Genomic DNA, 24,200 nt, shown 5'->3' on the forward strand with positions numbered 1-24,200 from the left:
AATCAGGAGAGAAGGGGCTGATGGGTCAAAAGCACAATGACCCCATCACCCAGAGTTCAATAAACAGAAATGAACATGTGCCATCCATATTTTCTGAAAACCAGGAAAGTATTGGACAAGGGGATCAGTTTTTCTGGGGATGATAGGTTACCAATAACAACCTGCTTTGTGCTGCACTACTCAGCATACTCATAAATGGTCTGGAAAAGTCAGGTGACAAAACCTGATGGGACTATCAAATTATTTAGGTTAATAAAGATGAGAAGGCCTTGATTATCTGCAGGAAAGTTTATGGGATTGACCAAGCAATAAAAGGGCAATGAAATTCAGTGTAGATAAATGCAAAGTGCTGCACAAGAGGAAAAGAGCCCTTACTTCAGGTATGAAATGGCAGGATCTGATCTGGTCATTACTTCCCAGAAAGGGGAGTTCTGGAGTTATGAAAATAGCCCCATGGGAATATCAGCCTGGTGATAACTTGATTAAAAAAAATAAAAAATACTAATAAGTGTTAAGAAAACAGCCAAGAACAAAACAAATAACATTTTTTTGCTGCCACAAAGATCCATATTTTGCTTGCATCTTCTGTATAGGTCAAGAATCATAGAAATATTGGTTGAGAGGGACCTCTGCAGGTCACCAAGCCCAACCATTCCCTCGAAGCAGGACTACTGCCAACACTAGATCAGATCAGCTGTGGCTTTGTTTATCTGAGTTTTGGAAACCACCAAGGATGGTGATTCCACAGCTTGCCTAGGTAATTTGTTCCAGTGTTGCATGTTCCTTTTGGTGAAGAAATTTTTCCCCATGACCACTTTGAACCTCCCTAGCTGCAGTTGTAGCTCAACACAGCTGCCCAATGCAAGAAGCTGTTGCTCCTTTCTTTCTACTTGCCATTGCCAAGAAGTGTTTGGCTGCATCTTCCTTCAGATGCTTTTCTGGTCCCTGAACTTCAGCAAAAGGATGGAAAACAGGAACATTTTTGATGTAAAGCACAGCTAACTTAAATAGAATTCTTCAGGGTAGGAAAGGAGTTACAGAGTATATGATAGAGAACTAGTGATCATCAAATCAAGATAGCAGTAGCCAGGTTGAAAAGACACTAAAAGAGGGAAGATTTTGCACAATATATGTTTGATCTGGAGAACTTGTTACCAGAGCAAGTTGTATATGCTACAGATCCACGTAGGTTAAAGGGAAGATGAGCAAGTATCTGACAGAGAACTGTAGTGAAGGTTCCTTAGGTCATAGAAACTGCACCTGCCTCATAAAATGTCTGAGTCTGAAATACTGGTGGCAGTGAAAGTGCTGGAGGGAGCTACTGCCTTCAGTAATGCAACCTGATACTGGTCTAGCAAAGCCCTGAGTCTCACCCAGAGTGGGAGCTCTTACGTCCAATAAATTGTTTGTGAAACTCAACTACTTTATCATTATTATATTACTATTTCACTTTGTTTTTAAGTTGTGCACACAAACAACAACAAAACCAGAACTGCAAATGAAATCTACATTTTGAAGAGATGTGACTCAGTCTTCAAAATGAAACTGCAGGCTGCAGTTTGCTGGCCAAAGCCCTATTTCCAAATACAAATTTGGTTCCACTAAGCTTTTGAAGTTAAGACTTTTAAGGAAATGATACGCCTATGATTAAAACAAGGAAGCAGCACTCTGGAGATCTCACCCTAATCTCCAGCAATGCCACGGATTTCATGCTAGTTCTGGCAAATCAATGGGCCTTCATTTAGCATGAAATGAGTTTTCAGCAGATGAGCTCCATGGAACTGCTCGGGTTAAGCACTTGCAGAACTGCTTAGTGAGGGTACTTGTCACCTTGTGCATGTGTGGCAGTGGAAAGCTTTGGGGAGTGCCAGGGGGTGATCCAAGGAGGAGAGACCACCTCGCAGAGCTTTCTGCCCTGGGAGGGGAGACCACAGGGACACCGAGGGAAAGGAGGAAGGTGCTTCTCAACCGGCCTCTGAGACCCAGAAGAGCAGGGATGGTGCAGAGGAGGGCGGGGAGGGTCCCAGCGGAGCGGGGCTGGGAGACAAGCGAGCAGGGAGGAGCGGGCAGGGCACGGTCCGTGGGATCGCCGTTCCCCGCTCCTGGCAGGGCAGGGGGAGCGGCTCTCCCCGCTGGCACCGCCCGGCCCCGGCACCCGCACGGGTGGAGGGAGCGGTGCGAGCGCTGCCCTTCCCTCGGACGGGGTCCCTCCACCGCCCCGCTTGTCCCCGCTGCCCTTCCCTCGGACGGGGTCCCTCCACCGCCCCGCTTGTCCCCGCTGCCCTTCCCTCGGACGGGGTCCCTCCACCGCCCCGCTTGTCCCCGCTGCCCTTCCCTCGGACGGGGTCCCTCCACCGCCCCGCTTGTTGTCCCCGCCTCGCCACGCCGCCTCTCCCGCCCGTCCGTGTGCGGGTCCAGAGGAAGCGGCGGCCGGGGCGATGCGCCTCCCCGCCCCGCAGGCAGAGCCCCTGCTTCCCTTCCCACCGAGGAGACACCGGGATCTGCCTCCGCTCCCCTCGGCCCTCCCCCTCGGCTTCCTCCCTCTCGCCTTCTTTTTTTTTTTTTTTTTTTTTTTTTTTTCCTTTTTCCATCCCCTCCCCCGCCCGGGAAGACCTGGCCGCTCCCCCGCCCCTGCTCAGTAGCCGCGGGCGCTGGGCGGCGGACGAGCGGCGCGGAGCCGGAGCCGGGAGCCCCGGGGCTCCGTCCGTGCTGCGGCTGCCAGGTATGACCGACACCCTTCCCGGCCCGGCCCCTGGGCACAGGCAGCCCCCGAGAGCTGGGTGGGCAGGAGCTGGGCATGGGGCTGAGGGGCACTGCCCGCTGCCGGGGACAGGGCAGTGCCAGCCTCTCTAAGGTGATAGTTTTTTTGCGATGTCGTTCTTCCTACGCGGGTCGTTTTTAAATAATGATGGGGTTGAGCGATGTCAGTACCTTGAGCTTGGCAGCTGAGACGTTTTGTATAAAGTTTCTGCCTCTTTAGCCTGATGGGTATATTTTTGATAGGACTATAACGCCACGCGTTTATCTGGTCCTTGTTTTTCATTTTTGAAGCCGGTTTCACAAGGCGGCTTAACCGGACTGGAGGCAAGGAGCACATTTATTTGGTTTTCGGTGGTTTGTCTCTGTGCTGTGTCTTCTGCGGGGAGCAGGCAAGGAGCCTCTCCACCCTTCAAAACAAACTCCTTCAATTCTCATCCATCTCCTCAGTATTAGCGCTACCATCTCCGCGCTCTTTTGGAATTGACACTAATTTCATCCAGATTCGTCACTGCTGGAAGCAGATTTATCTTGGAATAGCAAAAATAGAAAAGCCGTGCCAAGGTATTTAACTTGCAGGCTTTGTAGAGGGGGGAAACTCCTTTGGAAAAGCAGTGCCTCCTGCGGAAAGCAGGACCAGGGGACGCGTAAGGAGAAATAGAGGCTTATTCCCCAAATCCTCCTCTTCTTCCAGGATAGCCCTGGTCTTTAACAGGCGGGCACACAGGAGCGGCCGGCAGCAGCGGAGAGGGCAGAGGGAAGGCGGCCATCCCGGCGAAGCGCTCCCGTCCCCGCCGCTCCTCCGGCCGGTTCCCGGTCCGTGCCCGCCCGCCGCCGTCCCGGGGCCGCTGCCCGGCTGGCAGGGCTGGGCCCCCGGAGCCGCTCAGCAGCAGAGCAGCGGTGGCGGGGCGCGACCTCCTTTTCCTCCTGCTGGTCCCGGAGCGGGCAGCGGGCAGCGGGGAGCGGAGAGCGGGGAGCGGCTGCGGGAGCGGGAGCGGCGGGAGGGGCCGGGAGCGGAGCCGGAGCCGGAGCCGCTGCCGGCGCTGCGGGAGCGCCGCCCCGCGGCCGCGCCGGGCACTGCGCCGCAGGGGGAGGGATCCCGGATCGTCCCCGCGTGCGGGATTTCCGAAATGAGCTGCCACACCTGCCTGCGTTTGCCTGGGTAAAATCAGTTCTTCCTGTGAGGACTGAAGCCGCCTAAATTTCTGTAAGAGCCAGGAGCCGCAGTGGGCTTTTCCCCGCAAGTCAGAGAGAAGGACAACATCCATACATCACTGTACAGGGTGAGCACACCTGGAGGAGGGAAGGGGGAGCAGTGACAGATAAGATTAGGGCAATGGTTTCTTCCAGGGAGTGTGAGACATCAAAAATTTGCTCTCTATTTTGCTTAGTAATAGAACTGTGAATTCCAGCTTACAGGATATTTCAAGAATTAGGTCAAAAGCAGTTAAAGGAGAGATGGTTACTAAGCAGCCTCTGTTGTTTTATGGCCTGGAAATTGCATTTTGACTTTCCTCCAAGAAGAAGCAAATCCCAGGGTAGAGGCTGCACTAAACAGACCAAGATAAAACACTGTCAGGAAGCTGGACTGAATTTTAATTCGGTCTGAACTACACTGACATGTCAATTTATTCCATGATTGCCTGAAGAGAAACCTATTCTAGTTCTTGACTATAAGCCTTTAGAGCCTTCCCTGAGCATCTGACATGCATTCAGCTAGAGTAAGGTAGATTATAATGACAAAATATTTGAAGGATACCCTCAAAAATTAGATAGTTTTTGTTGAGTGGATGCAGAAAGGTTAAATGTTGGAAGCAAGAAATGAGAAGAACTAAAAATAGTTTTACTTGTATGGATACACCTGGCACCTGGAATGCCACCAAAGTTATCAGCTGAGCTTGGAAACTGGAGGAAGAATAGCAACATTTTCATATAGTTGGGGATCTCTCTCTTTCTGGTTTCCATCTTGTCTTCTCTCAAGCAATTCCTCATATCTTGAAGAGCTGACTCAAGAATTCCAATTACTGTAAGCCCACCAAAACCTGCATGGGAAAGGAGTGAAGGAAAGGAGAAGGCAGAGCATCTTGGGGTGTAAAGGAGAGTGGAGAATGGGTAACACATTGAGGGTTTTTTTTCCTTGCAATCAGCTTGAAGCCCTCTCAGGACATTTCCTCCTTTCCTCTCCCCTTCTCCCAGCCTGCAAAGTTATCTTTGCACCCATCTACACATTTGCATCCGCATATCTGGCAAGAGGAGCCCTGTGTTTCCCTTTTGCCAGCAGCCTGTTCTGGACCATGGCAACTGCTGACATTGCCAGTGCTTGGAGCTGGCCTCCTCTGTGCAGTTGAGATGGGATTAGTAAACAGATCTTAAATGCATGGCTGGAAATGACAAAGGTGCCTAGCAGCTCCACTGCTCTGGTCTCTAATGAGAATCACCATGTTTAGCAAGTTCCTTGAACTTTGTCCAGTTATCCTGAAGTGTAGTTAGTTCATTCCCAGTGACAAGTGGTTCATTATAAATGAAGGAAATCTTGGCTTCCAAGACTGCCTTTGTAAGTAGTGAGCACTTGAGTATCGTGTTTCAAATGGGAGGCTCCAAGGCAGCTATGGAAGGTTCTGTGCTTTGACTATTTTGTTTTTTCTTTCTAAAGAGTGGCAGAAGGGAGCCCTAGTACTCCACCTATTTGCTTGCAGAAGATCTCTCTATAAAGCAGAGAGAAAAAAATGGACTTCTCAATAAAGTTATTTATGAGATCATCTGGGAAAACATCAGCCATCACAGCAGAATGACTCAACCCAGACTTTCTATGTGAACAAACAGTTAATAACTGAACTTTCCTTAGGGCTCACTAAGTTCAGCTACAGAGGAATATCAAATATCCAGGCCCTGAGGAAAAGCTGAGAAAGGGAGGAGTTTTCTAGGGAAAAATAGAAATATCATTCTCAAGCCTGACATTAGCACTGTCTTGTTTCAGCAGCTATATTAGGGCAAAGCAAATTTAAACCAGCATTAATATCATACTATTTGTCCTCAAACCATGCTAGTTTGTGGCAGGCTGGAAATAAAGACAAGGAGATGCCTCCTCATACGTGTAATTAAGCTGTGTTACTCTTGGGTGCAGAACATTATGGCTACAAAATTCCAGATATATATTAAAGGGAAGACTGTCAAACTATGGAAGAGAAAGGAACTAAGGTTTCCTTACACTACAGAAACTACCTCTGCTCTAAAGTTCACCAGGTACAACTGGTTGTAAGTTAAGAAATGGTGAGGGAGGAGGGGCATACATGCTTGCCCTATCCCTACCCTCTGCCTTAGACAACCACATTTAGTCAGTGTCAGAAACAGGATTTTAGGACAGGCAGGCCATTGGTCAGGCCAGGAAGGTTCTTTTATGTTCTCATTATAGTATTTTTTTATTTTGGCACTTTCTAACTTACCCACAGATATGTAAAAGAGTAATTCCTCCTCAGATTTAGTGCTGATTGAGCAATAACTGAACCAACACTTTGACGGTAACTTTGTACATCAAAGTTAATATTTAAATGTGCATATTTCTGCTATACCAATAAGCCAGACTAGTGTGAACAACTGGTGTCTCTCTACAAAATCTTGTGCCTGGGGTGATTCCCCAGCTCTGCTTTCAAAACTTTCAAATATCTTTTCATATGACCACATACACCCCAGAGCTCAGACATGTGAGTCACTGTAATCTCCAGATGTCTTAGGAAAGTGCACACATCTCCAAAACCTGAGTTAGCTACTTTAAAGCCAGGGAGGGTTTCCTTGTATTATAAAATGTAATATATATATCCTAGTAAGAGGACTCCAGCTCAAAGTTGGTGCTCCATTCTGGCAAAGGTAAAATGTGTCGAAACTATGATAAAACAAATCCACCCTCTGAACCTGGCATCAGAAGCAACAAGCTATGGTTGAACTGTAGTGGTCACTTATCTTAAAAACTATAAACTTTGCTTATTACAGACAACAAATATGTCTATAGGGTGAAGATGTCCCAAAAATCATAGGTGTGATTGGTCCATTATACAGCTTTGAAAGGGATGTTCCCACTTCTTTTTCCGTATACCCCTGCTTTTCTTGCTAGATCTTCAGCTAGCCTGTAGCCAGGCTGTTTCACTGGAGAGCACCACTTCTATTATTCTGAACTAAAATTAAGGAAAGTGGTTATGTTTGCCCTGGCCTACACTGCCACTGCAATGTAAACCAGAGGGCTTAACCACATACAAATCCTTGAATTTCTTGGCTTTTAAAGTTTAATCATAGACCCTTTCTTCCTTCACTGCTGAGGTTTCCCTGTAATTGGAATGAAGCATGTTGGAACTGAGTACAAGTTTCCCAGTGGCAGCTGCCAGTAGTTGGATAATGCCACTGACATGAGTGCTGCCAAAGGAGAAAAATGGTCTTTTCAGTAATGTTTTGAGCTCAGAATCAAGAGTTCTGGGTTCAGTTTCTGGCTGTGTCTCAGACTTCTAACAATTTTACATTTTTCCTGCATGTTTCCCAGCTACGAGATGAGAATAATAGTGCTTTTTGTCTTTCCCATTTAAAGTATTAGCTCTTGGTGTGGTGCATCACCCCATCTGAGTGGGGCATTCCACATGTGGCCATAAGGCACAGACAGCAAAGCTCCCACAGCCTTTGTGGGATCCTGAAAAAGGCATGTGATGAGTAACCAGACTGTCCCTCCTACTCAGCTGAGCTTTGCTGCATGTATATATAACCAAGAGACTCCTCTACACCTTCCCCTTTCCTCATTTGTCTGTCTCTCCTAGGAGACCTTGGTTCCTTGGGATAGCAGTTAGCAAAGTACCATTTTTCATACAGGGAGATTTGTAGTTCTAGAAACAACTGGAAGAGTCAGAGGCAATACAGGGAATATCTGAGGCATTTCTATTTTGAGCAGATTGTAGAATTCTGTTTCATTGATGTAAGTTCTAAAATTATACGTGATTATACTTAGAATATATTAAGATAACCGTGTATATTTCCAAAGTGTATTTTCAAATCTCTCTTTCTTGTTTTAGAAAAAAATAAAATAAAATGGAGCACATGCTACTGCTATTCATATTTTTCATACCTATATTGGGTCTCAGTAATGGAACAGAAACTGAACAAGATTTTACTTGGCACTTAAAGAAGATTCCCCAGATTGTGAAAGAAAGAACTTTCTCCCTTGACAGCCCTAAATTTGAAGCAAAAACCAACTTAGAGCTGAACAGTGTGTGTGGAATTGAATGTCAAAGAAAACTACCAGTGCCAAGCTTGTCTGACTTGAAGAGCCTCTTGTCCTACGAGACTGTTTTTGAGAACGGCACACGGACCCTGACTGAAGTGAGTGTCCTCGGAGCAGTGCCTGGCCCAGCTGCAAACACAACCACACGAGGGCCTGCGAGGAGGAAGAGGCAGATATACGGAACAGACAGCAGGTTCAGCATCTATGACAAGAGGTTTATGACCAACTTTCCGTTCAACACAGCCGTGAAGATCTCCACGGGCTGCAGCGGCATTCTCGTTTCCCCCAGGCACGTGCTGACAGCAGCCCACTGTCTGCACGATGGCAAGGATTATGTCAAGGGCAGCAAAAGACTGAGGGTGGGGCTGATGAAGACGAAATCCAGAGGCAACGGCAGGAAACGCAAAGGTGCTAAAAGGAGCAGGAGAGAAACTCCTGCGGCCAAAGAGGATCCCAAAGCTGCCACAGGATTAGGGCGACAATCCAAAGGGGGTGAGAGAAAGCACAGGAGATCTGGGAGGAAGCAAGGGACCTCAGATGGCATGCCCTCCTTCCAGTGGACCCGGGTGAAGAGCACACACATCCCAAAAGGCTGGTTTAAGGGTGTCTCTGGGGACATTGCCCTGGATTATGATTATGCTGTTCTTGAGCTCAAGCGTCCCCACAAAAGGAAATACATGGAGCTGGGAATCAGCCCAACCATCAAAATGATGCCTGGGAGCATGATCCACTTCTCAGGTTTTGACAATGATCGGTCTGGGCAGCTAGTCTATAGATTTTGTAGCATTTCTGATGAGTCCAATGATCTGTTTTATCAGTACTGTGATGCTGAGCCTGGCTCCACGGGGTCTGGCATCTATCTCCGCCTGAAGGAGCCAAACAAAAAGAAGTGGAAACGCAAGATCATCGCTGTTTACTCAGGCCATCAGTGGGTGGACATCAACGGCGAGCAGCAGGATTACAATGTAGCAGTACGAATTACTCCTCTCAAATATGCCCAGATTTGCTTCTGGATACATGGGAATGATGAGAATTGCACACAGGGCTGAAGAGAGCCCAGCCTCGCTCGCTTAGCACCCTCACTGCCATGGAGTGGCCAACGGTGCCTGGAAGAACATCACTCCACGCCAGAATGTGTTTGAACTCGAAGCTCTCAAGTAGTGCTGCGGTGACTCAAGGAATGCTGAATTGCTAGGGGAGGGGTAGAATTGTCAGACAAAATATTTCTAATTGTAACCAACCTAGATATGCACTTAAAATCCCAAACTGTATTTATGTTTGCAATTGTGATAAATTCGAGTCATTCATGAGGAGAAAAATGGCTGCACCTCTAAGTCATTTTTTTCCCCAGGGGAAGGGTTGAGACGTCTCAAACTGGTGTTGTTAAACAGTATCTATTTTTTTTTTCCAATGGATTTACTTTTCTCAGGGTTCTGTTCCAATTCTTCAAATGCAAGTTGTGCATATAGCATGTTACTGTATGTGCAGAATGATCCAGAGAATTGCATGGAGAGCAAGACATTATTCTGGCATTCTCTAAAGACCACAGGTCCACGTTGAGAAGCAGCACTAATGATTGTTAGTTTGGAAAACTTCCTCTTCTGGTTGCTGCAGGAACACTCCCGTGGAAATTCCAAATTTATGTAGCTGAGGGTTACACCTTACAGACAAATTCACTTCATTGCTCAGTAAAACAGCAAAAATCAATTAACAAACAAAAACTTCCATGTTTGGAAGAAGAAGACACACCTGGACATAGTTTGATGCCTTTAAAGGTTCTTTGAGAAGCTGTAGAAATCTTAAACATGTGCATCTGCTTTCCAATTAGTATTTGGAGAGCTGTAGATTTAGTTTCTAGTCAAATGTTTAGCTTTTCCATTGGGAGAAGTCTCTGACTCCTGAAGTGGTTACTTGACAATCATTTGGAGCTTCATAGATGATATATTTTTTTGGGTGCTAAACATTTCTTCAGTTTTTATAAATCACTTTTATAAGAGTTCAGCTTCATAGATAGGATAGTATGTATTAGACTGGGACTTGAAAATCAATATTTTAGTTTGGCTTTACACAGTTTTGCAAAGTGTGTGGTTTTAATCATGCTACATTCAGACTCCACCTCAACATGATTCACAAGGTTAACTAAACTTTTCTCCCAACTAAATTATAGCACCTTCTGAATGGTAGAACTATCCTGTGCATTATAAAAGGTATCTTGTTAGATAGCAGCAGTAGTTAGCAAATAATTTGGTTCAATATGTTTGCAGAACCATGTATTTAATGAAGACACAAACTGAGCTTGACTTTTACACACCTTTAAATACAAACCACCTTCTTAAAAACTGTTGTTGATTGCTATATTAGTCTATATATTTTATTTTATGTCAAGATTTTGAAGTACACAGAATTGTTATGGTGCTACGTTAAACTAATAACACAAAAAGATACTGTGCCTTTCTGATAATATCCTTTGGGTTTCAATACTTTCAGATTATTCACCACCATAATATTTAAATTTTTTTACCATAAATTTATGCTGACCAAAATACAGTTTCTTCCTGTGCAGGAGTAAAATAATACAGCAAGATTTTAAAATACTATTTGATGTAAGAATCTTTAAAGCATGCTTGTAATATCTTTCAAGAAGTAAGATAATTTTAAATAACCCATTTTTTTGGTAGATGGTTGAAAGTATGTAACCTGACACACTGAATGTGCAGGCAACTTTGTCCTATTATTGCCAAAGCATAAAAATTTAAGACTTGCTTCCATCTCATAACCCTAACAAGAATTCATTCATTGGAAGAAATCTCTCTTTAAAGGAAACTACTTCTTTTAATGTCAACCTTTCCAGGGAACACTCAACTTCTCTTTCTTTATTATGATTTAATTTTATTTTGTGTGATTGTTTGCAGAAAACTAATAATAATTTTTAAAGTTTAGAAATAAATCTCTAAGATTTTAGGGTTAATTATTTTTTATTGTTGTTAACTTCTCTCTTAACACATGTGGCTTTGCTGACAGTAATTTTAAATCACCTCAGTTCAGTATTTAATACTCTCACTCTATGCAGCAGTTTTATGATATTCTTTAGTCAGGTCTGTAATGCTTTTCTTAAGTGCCTTTTTCCATAGTTACTGTGACAAATAAGGTACCACACCATTAATCTAATACAAGAAAACCCAGGTCCATGTATTTCTTTACAATTATTGTCATTGTTGATTTGGGTCCAAAACTGATCAAGATAAGGGGGCTTAGTAAATTCCTTGTTTTGTTGAGCCTTATTTAGGTGTGCTCTTCAGAAGAAGAAATAAAATCTATTTCTTTATCACTTTGGGAATTGGGAGCAAGGTAAGAATGAAAAATGTTTGATGTCAGCTTCCAAATGGTCTTTTTATAATAATCACCTGTTCTAAATATCTCAGCTGCAACCTGAGGTACCCATACCAGGTTGATAAAAACTATTTCTTTCCAGAGAATAAACACTAGATGCTTCATTTTGTTGTACTAAGAGATTAAAGAGGTTGGCCAGAGCAACATAAAAATTAATTTTAAACAAACAAACAAACCTCTGTGTCTCAGTGCCCATACACAAAGACATGCAAGTATACAGCCTTGGAGAACACATGTTGTTTTGATTATGTTTTGGTGTTGTGAGCACCTTCAGGCCAAGGAATGCAAGTAGAAGAAGATGCAGACAAAGCGTTTTTCCTCTTGTCTCTGCATGCCAGGCAACATTTGGTCTTCACTTGGCCTAACATAGAAATAAATGCTTTATGTAGGCACTGGGACTACCTACTTGAGGGACTACTGGGATAGTTCATAAATCAAACACTTACACAGAATCCCAGGAATTCAATGTCCTGCATAGAGCTCTTGGAACCCAGCACTGCAAATGGGACAAGAATTTCTGAGCCATCTCAGATTTTCTTAAAAACCTGCCATTACTCTCTAGTTACCAATTAGAAAATATGAGGAGAAAAATATTATCTCAGTGGATCAAATTTTGCTGTTGTCTAGGACACTGTTTGTGGTGTTTCCCTAAAGGATTTTTCCTCTCTCAGGTACCAGGCTGAACATCATTTGCATTCATCAGAATAATTCTTTTCCATAGGAGTTGGTATAGTAGATATTTTATTTAACTGTATTCCTGGTTTTAGGTAAAAACAACCTCAGTAAAATATCTTTTCTCCTAGAGGGCTACTGGAATTTATAATCAACAAGTAAGTTTTTCTTAGGGCCAAAGGTAAACCATATATGCAAGCCATCAACACACCCAGACCAGTTTCTGCAAGGTTTTTGTGCATGTGTTTAATCTGAGGCTCTGAGACACACGGTGGAAGTCAAGGGAGTTATCTGCAAAATGAAAAATTAGGTCTAAGTTTGTACTAACAAAAGAAAAGCACAACATTATTTAGGGAAATTATTTCTGCTATATGAGGTATAGAGTACCCAATGCTTTAATAATTGCTTAAAGAAACTCCTTGACTCCTTAAGATTTACAATCTTAATTTTGCAGATTTATGTGTCTATATGGAATATGAATCAGCATGAATATGGCTTAAATTAAAAAAAATACAAAAACAAACTTATCCACGTATGGAGGAGAGAAGCAGCTGGGGAGTTCTTTCTATTCTGCTGATAAGGGATGACCTGGCAGCAAACAGAAAATAAAGCAGAAAGAAAGAACAAGTGGATGGTATGGAAGACCAGGAAGATGGAGGTGGTATGCAAGGGATAAAGGAAGTGTGCAAAGTAACAGATGAAATGGCTGCAAGGTAGCAGAGGCAACTATTGTGAGAAAGAGTAGACAGATGACAGACACTTAATAGTATGAATTAAGATGTGAAATTCACAAGATTAATGAACAATTTTTCACTGTTAAAGATAAGACTTTTCTTCCCAGCCAACAGCAACAAGGAAAGATCTGTGAGAGGACTCAGGCTGTGGCAGGGACTGCTAGCAGGCAAGGTTTTGACCCTGATCTACAATCCTGAATTCACAGGGATTATGCTTCTGTTCATTCAGGGCCCTTGGAAAGCATCAGATCCATGTTCTGACTGAAAGACTTGGCAGTATGAGCCTCCCAGTACACTGGATCACCAAGAGTGTAGTGAGTAAGGGGAGTTCCTCAAACCTGAGCTTTTGTTGGGATTCCTGTAAAGGCTATTCTCCACTGGAAAAAAAAAACCAAAATAATCTCAGACTTACAGCATTTAAGTGTCGGCTCCATCTTTTGCATGTATCTAGAAATTCTAGGCAATAAATTTTTTTCAAGTGCCCTCTGTTTGTGTTTGGCATCTGTAGAATTTAATCAACTGCTTCTAATTTAAAAGCACAGATTATAGCAGATAGTTCCATCTACAAATTCCCAGATTAAAGAATGACTGGAAGGAAAAAAGAGAATGTTATTAAACTGAAAGCTTCAAATTTCACTCTAATCTCAAAGGATTTGGAAATATATTTGGGTCCCCTTTGCATCAGTCTTTTGCTCCAAGCATCAGAGCATTTAGGTTAAAAACCTCCAGAAGTAGCTTTGAGGATTCTTTCATGTTCTTAGCTTTTTTAAGACCAACAGAGAAAAGTATAATATTTTTAACTGTGCAAAATGACAAGCCATTTGAAAAAATAAATGCAAACCTTTGCTCTGATATTATATGATGCACTTATTATGTCAATAAATATTTTCTGTTGTTTTTCTTTTCCTCTGTCATGATGCAGTTTGTTAGCTATGGTTGTGTTACACAAACTTCATTCTCTAAGTGCCTGTAATGATTTATCAGTGAATCATCTGGGACTTGGTCTTACAAGATATTAATGTCTCTTTAAACTTTTTGTGGGAAAAAAAAAAACCTCCCTGTCTTCAAGATAATTACTCCATGAGCAAATTTGATGAGTAAAAAAAATTTAGTTCAGCAAGGAAATGACTCATAGTCTATGCTGCAAGTTATTAATTCTAAAATAAGTAATTAGTTCTGTTTCTGCTATTTGCTATAGTTACACTTTCTGCCTTGGAGAGCTGTTGAATCAGGCCAAATTACAAGTATGTAAAAAATTATAATCTTGGTTCTCGGAGTTATCTTAACTCTGTGCCATTGAAACTGGTGCTGATTTTATCTCTAAGGGTAAAAGGAGAGATTTTTGGCAAGGTCAAGAGCTGCTGGAAATATTTAAGGGACAGTTAAGAAATTATTACAGCTGTGATTAACAGTGTGTCTAATACAAGCAATATTTACAATGGGTCTGGCAAGGGCTTGCCCCCAACTCTTACATGGGTCTTCACATGGGGGAGAAGTAAGTGCCACAGGGAAATAAATAGGGTTGAAAGCTTTTTGACCTGGAAAAAGGTCTTTTTGGGGCTGATAACAGGATCTAAGTCTTTCATTGCTGAAATCTACTTTTTGCCATGATCTGGGAGAATGTCTTTGTGCCTGAGAAATGTTTCTCAGCCTCCATAGAGGGAACACAAACAGAGACCCAGGGGTGAGAGCTGTGTCCTCTGCAGGCCATTCCCAAGCCACTGGCACGGATGTGGTTTCTTTGGTGGAAGATATGTTCCAACCCATGCTATGGATCACATACTTCCATGGGCCCTGAGGGGCCTGATCTGGAATCTTATCCAAATGTCTATTCAGCCCTGAAATGTTCCCATACAATCCAGATCCTTGTGCAGGTATTTGCCAGTCATACTCCCATTTCCCAGTGTTTAACAAATGCTCAAAAGGTCTTCCCCAAATAACAGACACTCAAATCCTCCAAAGAGGTGGCACCTTCTGCTGTTTATTATGCAGGTATTCCTGAAGAATCATTCATTCCTTCTACTTCAAATATGTCTTTAGATCTTGAAAATGGCTAATCCTTCAGTTGTTATCACTAAAAAGAGAAATCATATATAGTGGTAAAACCAGACAAATATTTACTTGTGCTTCTTGGTAATTATGTACACACCACGCTTTTTACAGTTGCTATGGCTCTACTTCTTTTCCATGTGAAAGAGTTTGAAAACCTTGGATGAAACCATATTGGGCTGGTTTTCAGACAAATTACTCAGCTGCCCTTTGGCTGCAGTTGCAGCATTCTCCTACCCCTCCCCTCCAGTTTAATTTCCAAATTTATGGATAAAATGCTGTCTAAAGCTTTGCTTAATTAAGGATGAAAGAACCCAGCAGACAGCACACAACAGTGGATTCTTTCTGTCTGTATTTCTCTGTGGGCATTTTGAAGCAGGAAGAAGAAGAGGACAAGAGAAGGCAAAGGTGAAGCCCATTCACAACAGCAAAAAAAGTTCAGTGCCTTACTGAGTGGAAGAAAATGTGATTTCTATTTTTTCCTACTGTCAAAGGCAACATTAGTTTTTGTATGTACAATTTCTTTGTGTTTTCTTGAATGATTCATCAGCTAAATATTTTTGGCTCTGTACAGGAATGAACCAGCAGTAGTGGGGATACAACGTGGCCTTGAACGCCAGCAGGGGCTTCCCCTCTTCAAAACACACACAATAAAAAAGAATGCTAAATTACCCCAAAGGGAATTACCAGGAATATAAAGAGGGGCAAAAGTCACCTCTAAGAAAAGCACCAATGGGATATTTGGGGTAAAAGTTTGTGCATAAAGGCAGCAGAGACTTTATTGCTACATTTGGCATATGGGTTTTTCTGCCATGGTTGTCTGTGCAGGACATTGGTGCATTCCAGAGCTGTGGAGAGTTACATGGTGGAAGAAAATTCACCTGCTGGTGGTCAATCCCACCACCTCCCACAACAGAGACCTACTGTGCTACCAAACTCCTGCTGCTCATTGTGGGTTTGAGCTCTGACCTGGCCTTCATAGATGGTGGATGTGAGCACAGCCTTCCAAGAATGACATTTTAGGTTTTGTACATTTTGCTCTGCATCTGCATGGAGGATGTATGAAGCCATTTTTAATAACAGTGAGTTGAAACAGTAAGATCTTGTAAACAAATGCTGCATCATGTACTCCTCTCATTTACAATGCTCAGTCTGGAAGGGAAATTTGACCCATCACAAAGTATACATATTTACTTGTAGAAAATTGTACACTAGCCATTTGTGACCTGTAAATTTCTTTCACGAAGAAATAAAGAGGAAGCCAATACTCAAAAGGGAAAGTAGCTTTGTCACTGTTCAATTTACTGCTCAATTTATTTCCTTGCTTGCCAATTAACCTGGTACAACAGTGACCTGTGAATCCAATAATGCTGCTCATTCAATTGTTGTTCTTGAAACACACAAACTTCATTTCTTGAAACTAATTTTTCCTTACCAGTTCACAACAGATAAAATCAGGCAGGTATGTGAAAACAGTGCACACAAACTTTAAAAAAACCCAAAAAATCAGCTGCTACTGTATTTCATTATTTCATATCAGTTTCCAATTTTGTTTCATTCTTTCCTGCCTATCTTGCATTCTTTCTAAGTGAGAGAGAATTCCACTTTTTAATTTTTTTTAACGGTGCCCATTTTGGATTTTCACCTCATTTTCTTCTCTGACACCAAACACCTAAAATTAAAATGAATGAAATCATGCCCAAGCATTGCTGTATAAAAAGGAGCTTGGGCTACTGTTTAAGAGAAGCCACTTCAAGTTGCTACTAAGGTAACAGCTGCAAACAGAGAATGAAAGGCAAAATCACTGAAAGCAAACCAGTGCTCACTGCACTAAGACAACACATCAAATGTGGAGCTAGTCTTGGGAAATGCTTTGGGTCAATGTAAGCACAGGCTGCCAGCTGAAGGAGCAATCTTGTGACATCCTTACAAAAGAGCTCTGGGAAGCCCTGGCAGCTCCTCCTGCCACAAATGCTGATGGAGGGAGAAGCCACCAGCTCTGAACCCCAGCAGCAAGCACAGGGTTTAATCTAGGCACATCCTACTCTCCAGAGGAAACTGATTTAATTTCACTGGTCTAAATGACTGCAAAAATAGCAATGATTTGATGCTATTAATCAAGTTATACTAACTGAGCTGCAAATGGCTCCTGTCACAAGATCCACTGTAATGGCAGTTTCAAATAAAAACTGAAGGATCCCTGACAGGGAGATCTGCCTGTGTGGGATCCACATCTGCTCAACACCTGCAGAGATTTGGCAGAAATGTTGTCAGTAGCTGGCTGTGGGTGAGGTTTATTACACCAGTTATTTGAGCCTACTGCTAAGGTAATGTCTTGTTGCAGCAGCATGGCCTCCTAGGGCTAATCCAAGGACAAAGCCTGGAAAAGGGCAGTTAGAGAAGTTTCAGATAGGTCTCACAGCATTTCTGTACACACCATTTGTGAAAGAGAGCATCACAACTCTACCGTGCAGAATCTTCATATTCCAGTGTGTACAATGCACCTGCCTTCCCTCCCCTTCTCCCAAGTGCAATTAAACAGCACAAATTAAAAGCTGTTTAATTGGAAAGAACTGTAAGTGTTGGAAAGAATTTAGGAAATGCCATGCTTCATTATATCCCTGTTCCAGCCCTTTCTTTAACACCCAAGGTGGAGCCAGGGCTGTGAGCACAGCCTGTTTGCCAAACAAATAAAATAAAATAAAATAAAATAAAATAAAATAAAATAAAATAAAATAAAATAAAATAAAATAAAATAAAATAAAATAAAATAAAATAAAATAACAGCCATTCTTTACAAAGATTTGGCAGGATTTTTTTCTACTACCTATTGACTATATACATGGAAAAAAATATTGTTTTGTTTTTAATTTTAGTGAGATTCCAATATCATATCTTAGCAGAGGGCTTTTTAGGCAGCTCCACCAATTACAGTATTAGGATTTCAGGAGATAGTGTTATGTTCCCTGGGGCAATCCAAAGTAGGGATGGTGGTGATGATCAAACTACTGATGAGAGGGGTTTTTGAAAAAAAAAAAACAACCAACCAACCAACCAACCAACCAGCCATCTAGACATTATACCCACAAAATTAATACCCACAAAACTTTCCATCAGAGCAGAGCAGTTCAGACTTGTGTCCTGCCTCTCACTATTGTCCCTTCCATATTCACAGCTGTGGTGGTTTGAAATAGTTTGGTTTTTGGTGAGGATGGTTCTTTACCTTGCACAGGTTTCTTTCCCTTGCTACCTGCCACATACATGTGCCATGAATGAGTGCTCCTAGCAAGGAAAATAAACCTGTGCTCTCAACCTGTTTCTGCTACCCCCATCCTTATCTGAGGGGCAGCTAAAACACTGTGTCCTGTCTCTTCCCTCACCTCTCCCATCACCCTCCAGAGACCTGCAGCTGCTTCTTGTTTCTGTCTCTCCTGCCAGGTGCATGAGCAAGCCACATGTGGGAGAAACAGAGTTTGAGGATCCTGCATTTGAGGTTCTGAGGAGGATGGATAGTCTCATCTCCAGAGCCCCTCTGCCCTGCCATCTCTGCAGTGTGCTGAATTCTCCCAGGACTGCTCCTGATGCACAAAGGAATACAACCACATGGAAAGCAGGATGTGGAGAGAAATTCAGCCCACAGCTTTCCCCTTCCTTCCCAAATTTCTTCTTATTTTATAAAGATTTAGCAGTGCACTGAATCTTATTAATATCACAAAGAGTCCAACAGTAATGGTCTATACTGATATTATTTAAACAGTCAAATTTCTCCCTTTTAAAGCTTTTAAAAATTACTTCCTTTTAGAATCCTCATTTCTGTTCTTCTTTTCTCTTTTTTTTTTTTTTTTTTTTTTTTTTTTCCCAAAATGGCTACACACTATGAACCAATGTATCCTGAAGGACAATTGCTTAAACTACAGTTCTACAGGAACTAAGAGCACAGAGGAGCATAGGCTGACCATTGCCCAACAGTGCAGTCCTCCTGGGGAAGGTGCACAATTGAACAGAGTGCATAGAATATAAAGATTGAACTGATATCTACAAAACTTAATTGGCAAGGAAAGTGTGAAGACAAAGGGCACAAGCCAAAAGCATGACCATGATAACTGTCCAAATACCATCACTGCTACTGCAAAGAACACAGAGGGTCTCCCTGTGGACAGAAGAAATAAAGTTCAATGTGCAGCAAGGAATGGTCAGGTAATACAGCAAAAATACCCCAGCAACTCTTTCAGGGTGAAGGTGATGATGTTCTTCAGTGGTGTTCAGAAAGTTTGTGGAATGATAGAGGTTTTCTAGAAAAATCTGCTTTGTATTACCCAATTTTACTTTTAGAGCTGGGAACTAGAGTAGATATATGTGATTTCTATCTTATCACTCTGCCAACAGTCTCAAAGTGGAAATTTCATGTGCTCTGAATGTGTTGCCTTTGCAGTGGAATGCAGAAAGCTGTGTTGGTCCTGTTTATCTGCAGCAGAAAGCCAAATTTTAAATGAAACAGTATGCATAGTTATACTGATCTTTTATTTTGGCAATGAAATCCTTTGGCTAAGAGAAAAATATTGTATTTCACATCAGAGTCTGTCCCAGGAAAGCACAGATTGGATCAGCTTAGGCCTTTAGTTTGGCTAGGGAAAAATTATTTCATTTCAGCTACATCTCTCCTCTATCTCTGACAGATCAATCAAAATACTGGATTTACCAGTTCAAGTTTCCAGCCACTGTAGGTTCAGTTTCAAATGCAAAAGCGTGGCTGGCATGCTGAACTCTGCTACTAGAAAAATAATATTCTCCAAGCCTGCCAGCTATTTTAAAGGTCATTAAATGACAGAAGCACATCCATGACAGGCTCTTCATACAAACTGTGCTGAACTGTGTTGCAATTCATGCATGAGACCAGCTACTTAATTTTAAGATTTCCAGAGCAAGCACTTGCAATACTGCAGTGTTTACTAAAGTTAAATTGGTTAAAAATGTAAGTCAGGATTATTCCTACATTACAAAGAGGTGAAGGTACAGCAAAGACAGCATTGCTGGTTTGAGATGGGGGAGTTTCCTTGCTAATGACACAATCAGATAGCCTGGTTTAGGTGTTACTGCTTCCAGGGCTTGCAACTCTTTTGCAGCTCTCTGTTTCTCTAAAATATGCAGTTGAACAGAATGTAGATGATTTGCTCATTTCCCAGCACACACTCCTCATCTAAACAGAGATGGAGGTTGTTAGTGATATGTTTGCAAATTCTTGGAGATATTTCTAAAAGTTGTTAAAAGCACAAACCACCCAAATCCAGCCTTCAACATCTGTTGGGGGAAAAAACCCCAAAGCTATCTGAAAAATCCATAAGCCAAGCTAAATGACATGGTAGGATTAGAGTCAATCTTGATGATCAGTCATGAAGTCAAATGTCTAAACAAAGAAAATATTTTAACAGATACATAAGCCACTTTATTACAATAAATAATTTCCAGGATTCTAAAATCCCAGGGAAATCAATCCTAGATACAAAATACTATATTTTGGGTGAGCAGAACAGTGTAACTCTTCTTTAAATAACATTTTTCTTCACTGAATCTATATGTGCAAGGCATATTTATCATGACCTAGTATTACATCTTAGTAATCATCAAGAATGTAATCTGTCAGGTTATGTTTTAAAACCTCCAGAAAACAACTCTCCACTTAGGAACCACAAGGTGAAGTTTTTTGAGATAACTGGAAATACTGGAGAAACCAGGTAGGCTGGAGTGTACATGGACACAACTATTACCTGTCCTTCAGCAATGTGGTTAAAGAGCTGCTCATGAGAAAAAGGTTTATTTGATATCTCAGACTAAAGAGTGTGCAGAGCATTAGAGAATTACACACATACACATTAGTTTTATCATTGCTACTTAAAATCCTAACAAATAGCTGAGTGTTTTAAATAGAAAAATCTGTTTACTGTCACTGTGTAATCACTTTATGTTATTTTGAAAAAAAAAAGTATTTTTTCTAGTCTCTGTTCATCAATGGGAATCAGCTCTCTTGTCTGTACAAGGACTATGGTAACAAGGTGTTTTCATATGCATATTTTGGATTTTAAAATACAAAGTTCAAAAGGGAAAAAAATAAGTAGCCTCATTCAATTTTACAAACGTTTAGGATGATGCTTAAAAACTGTCCATGCATGAACCCAGATGCACTGCTTGGTGATGTGTATACAACTGGATCAATGGAACTTTTATGTCAATTCAAAATTAGGTTCAGTGTGTTGAATGCTGCCTTGCCTCTCTCCCTGTCTGGGCCTCAACCATGCCTTAGAGAATAAAACATTTCACAGGAATCACAGGCAGTCAAATATTTTGAGAGAGAAGCACATTTCCAGTACAATTTGCCTTGGAGCCAAATGTTCTTTAGGCAAATTCTACAAATTCACATCTTGAAGAAAACAAAAAGAGGCAAGCAGCTGGATTTCCATCAATACCATTTCTGAAATGAGAGTGACAGGAAAGTAACTTGGGAGCAACATTGCAAACTTTCACAAAGAGAAATGCAATACTTGGGACCCAGGCAGCAAGGAAAAGCCACCAGCTACCTGCAATCTTGAATGTATTTAATTATCTATATTTACTTGTATTTTTAAATATATAGTCAAAATCAGGATAGCTCATGTCCCACAAAACACAGAAAGCTCAGTGTGAGGGATGCTGGACAGGTGCTGGATACTGTCATGATGGGATGGAGGTGAGCTGGGAAGTGGGAATTTCAATACACTGCTGAAAATCTCTCAAGCATAAAGTGAATGATATGCTCTATCTCCCAAAGACATGTCCACAGAAATAGATCCTAAACCAAAATCTCAAAGTGGCTGTGAACTTCTGTGCAAAGGCAGATTCAAAGATGCTCTATTACCTAGGCCAGAATTTATATAGTAAGTCAATCTTATTCATGCAGTATGCTGGTCTCAGTGTTACTATTTCCCCCCTCTTTCTTCCTTTGTTAAAATCTTTGTTTTTCCATGTTTCAAAAGAGAAGTGATCTATTTTCTGTCTTGATGTCTTTCAAAACAAATTCAATACTGCCCTTTCAGTTGGCTGGAGATAGTGTGGGATTACAGAAAGGAAGAGTCACTAAAAACCCTCTTGATTGATCAAGCCAGACTGACAGGGTGTAATTACAGAACACATCATAGACACAGAAGGTATAATCTTAAAATTAACTTCAGAATTTAACAAACCTTTGTTTGTATCTCAGTAGCATTTTAAAAAATTCCTTTTATTTACACACAGACACACAGAGTATGAAAGGCTATTTCTTTTAAAGCTTGGTGCCTGCTTGTAGCTGTAAATTGTTTTGTACACAAAATCTTTTTGCTGACATTGAATACTCACACTGCAGGCCTGCAGCAGCTTACAAGGCTGAGGGCACAGAGCTGCTCCTCCCTGGGGTCACTCTGTACCCACAGTATTTCAGAGCCCAACCCCTTCCTCAATGACAGACAGCCTATCTGTCAAGAGCAAGAACACACCACCTATCCCCACACCATTCCCTAGTGCATCCATCTTCTCCTTCCCCTCCTTAATGCAATACTATCTCCTCTCCCACACAGTCAGCCTCTTTCCAAGCTTGGATAGGTAAAAGTGCAGACAAGGACTATAGAAAGGTTCTTGGGAGGGCAGGGGAGGATCCCTCCTGTCATGTGTCACCAGATCTCACCAGTCTCTGCAGTTTCCTGGAAAATAACTAATGTGTCTCCAACTACCAGTTGGAATCTGAAAGATTGGCTCAGCTTGTGCAGGATGTGCCTTCACTGATGCACTTAGTGGTATGAAATCTCTGCTTCCTACAGAGTAGGGTAGTGCTTTGGCAGGATCTGCAGGAGCTCTTAAAAAGATGGCTACTTTAGAATTTTAGGATATTGAGGTAAAAGGAGAAATCTCTTCCATCATAATTAAACTATATTTTGAAAATATGGCTCAAACTTGCCCATGTCCAACCACGAGCATTTTAACGTAGGTGCTTTTCAGTGCCGTGCAGGGTGGGCATTCACCAACCCTTCCACAGGTTCTCCAAAACCATCAGAGAACAGGTTTGCTCTCTTTAGCCCCTGCAGTGAATGTCACACCCAGACACACATTTCTTCACTTGTTTCAGTTTCTGTTTCTGGTCTACCGCCTTTGCTAACTCCCAAAGGCTGCTATTCTCACACCTCTAATTGCATGCAGAGATGTCTTGGGCAATGAAACAAACATTGGGCTTCTGCTGACCACACCACTTGCAGAGTTTAATTAAGGGAAAGGGAAGAGGTGGTGAAGCTTTAGGAACCAAAACCAAAAGCAGAAAAAATAGCAGTGCTGTCTGCTTTAAAATATGTATAGCCTCTCTCCTTCTGTAGTCCCATCTCTGAAATTCTTGTTTCAACCCCTCATTACCACTCAGTGTCTGCCACTTCCCACACTGCTCACAGCACTAGTATATAACACATGGAAAAAAGATCTTCTATTTTAATAAAATTTCTGATGTATTTCAGGTCCTGGAAGATCTGAATCACTAACTCAGTGTATTATCTTTGTGTCACTGCCACTATTCCTACCACAGCAAGTTTCACTTGGCCTGTCTAGGCATTAAGAATTACTGGGATTTTTTCCTTCCCATGCAGGGTAAGTTATCTGAGAATGCAGCCCTTGTTCTGGGATGAGAGATGGAGAAGGAGGGGCAGGAGCAAATGTTATGTCACAAAACAATGTCAGCTGTGGCTGCTGGACATTTCATGAACTAGATGTTGTCTGCCCCCAGTAAGGAGTACCTCATAATATCAGAGAAATTTGGAAGCAAATCTTCCTTCTTTCCCTCTCTTTTCCCCCCCACCCCAGAACAGCTTTTGCTCTTGACTTTCCTGCTTGTTTTTAGGGGAAATTGCTAGCCTTTGCAGCTGCCTTACTAAATCTTAAGAATGGAAATTCAGGCAGCAGGCTGGTTCTGCAACCAGCCTCCTGAAAGGCTAAGGTGGTCCCCAGGATCTTAGGAGACAACTTAGAGCTTTACTTCTCACCATCCAAGCTTTCATCTGTGGAAACACCAGCATCAATCCAGAAGCCATCAACTCAAGCTACAATACATTTACAGCTAAAATTTTCAAATAAAGCCAATTAAAATTAATGAACAAATGAACAAAGAAGTGGAGTAGGAGGCAATGATAACTCTAAACATTAAAAAAAAAAAAAAGTCTGTTCTGCAGAATGAGTTGGATTTTTTTCAAACCTCTGCAGTAGGCTGAATTCAAGTTCTCCAGGTGTTTACCTCTCCTTAAGGCACTCATAGCTTAAGGGGGAGCTACAAAAGCCTCATGTGGCCACAGGTGCCA

At 42.0% G+C, this 24,200-nt stretch overlaps 1 protein-coding gene across 2 annotated transcripts; it reads left to right on the plus strand.

Moving 5' to 3' along the window:
- The first annotated feature begins 2,416 nt into the window (after positions 1-2,416).
- On the plus strand, positions 2,417-13,210 carry PRSS35 (serine protease 35). Of its 2 annotated transcripts, none has more exons than XM_056488033.1 (2): positions 2,417-2,722; positions 7,806-13,210. In XM_056488033.1, exon 2 carries the CDS (start codon positions 7,822-7,824, stop codon positions 9,061-9,063), a length of 1,242 nt encoding a protein of 413 aa, XP_056344008.1. In that variant the 5' UTR covers positions 2,417-2,722; positions 7,806-7,821; the 3' UTR covers positions 9,064-13,210. The 2 variants fall into 2 exon arrangements, with proteins under 2 accessions (XP_056344008.1, XP_056344006.1); XM_056488031.1 differs by lacking the exon at positions 2,417-2,722 and adding an exon at positions 3,938-4,040.
- Positions 13,211-24,200: the final 10,990 nt, after the last annotated feature.

Source organism: Oenanthe melanoleuca, chromosome 3, assembly GCF_029582105.1.
Source record: "Oenanthe melanoleuca isolate GR-GAL-2019-014 chromosome 3, OMel1.0, whole genome shotgun sequence".
Classification (NCBI taxonomy): domain Eukaryota; kingdom Metazoa; phylum Chordata; class Aves; order Passeriformes; family Muscicapidae; genus Oenanthe; species Oenanthe melanoleuca.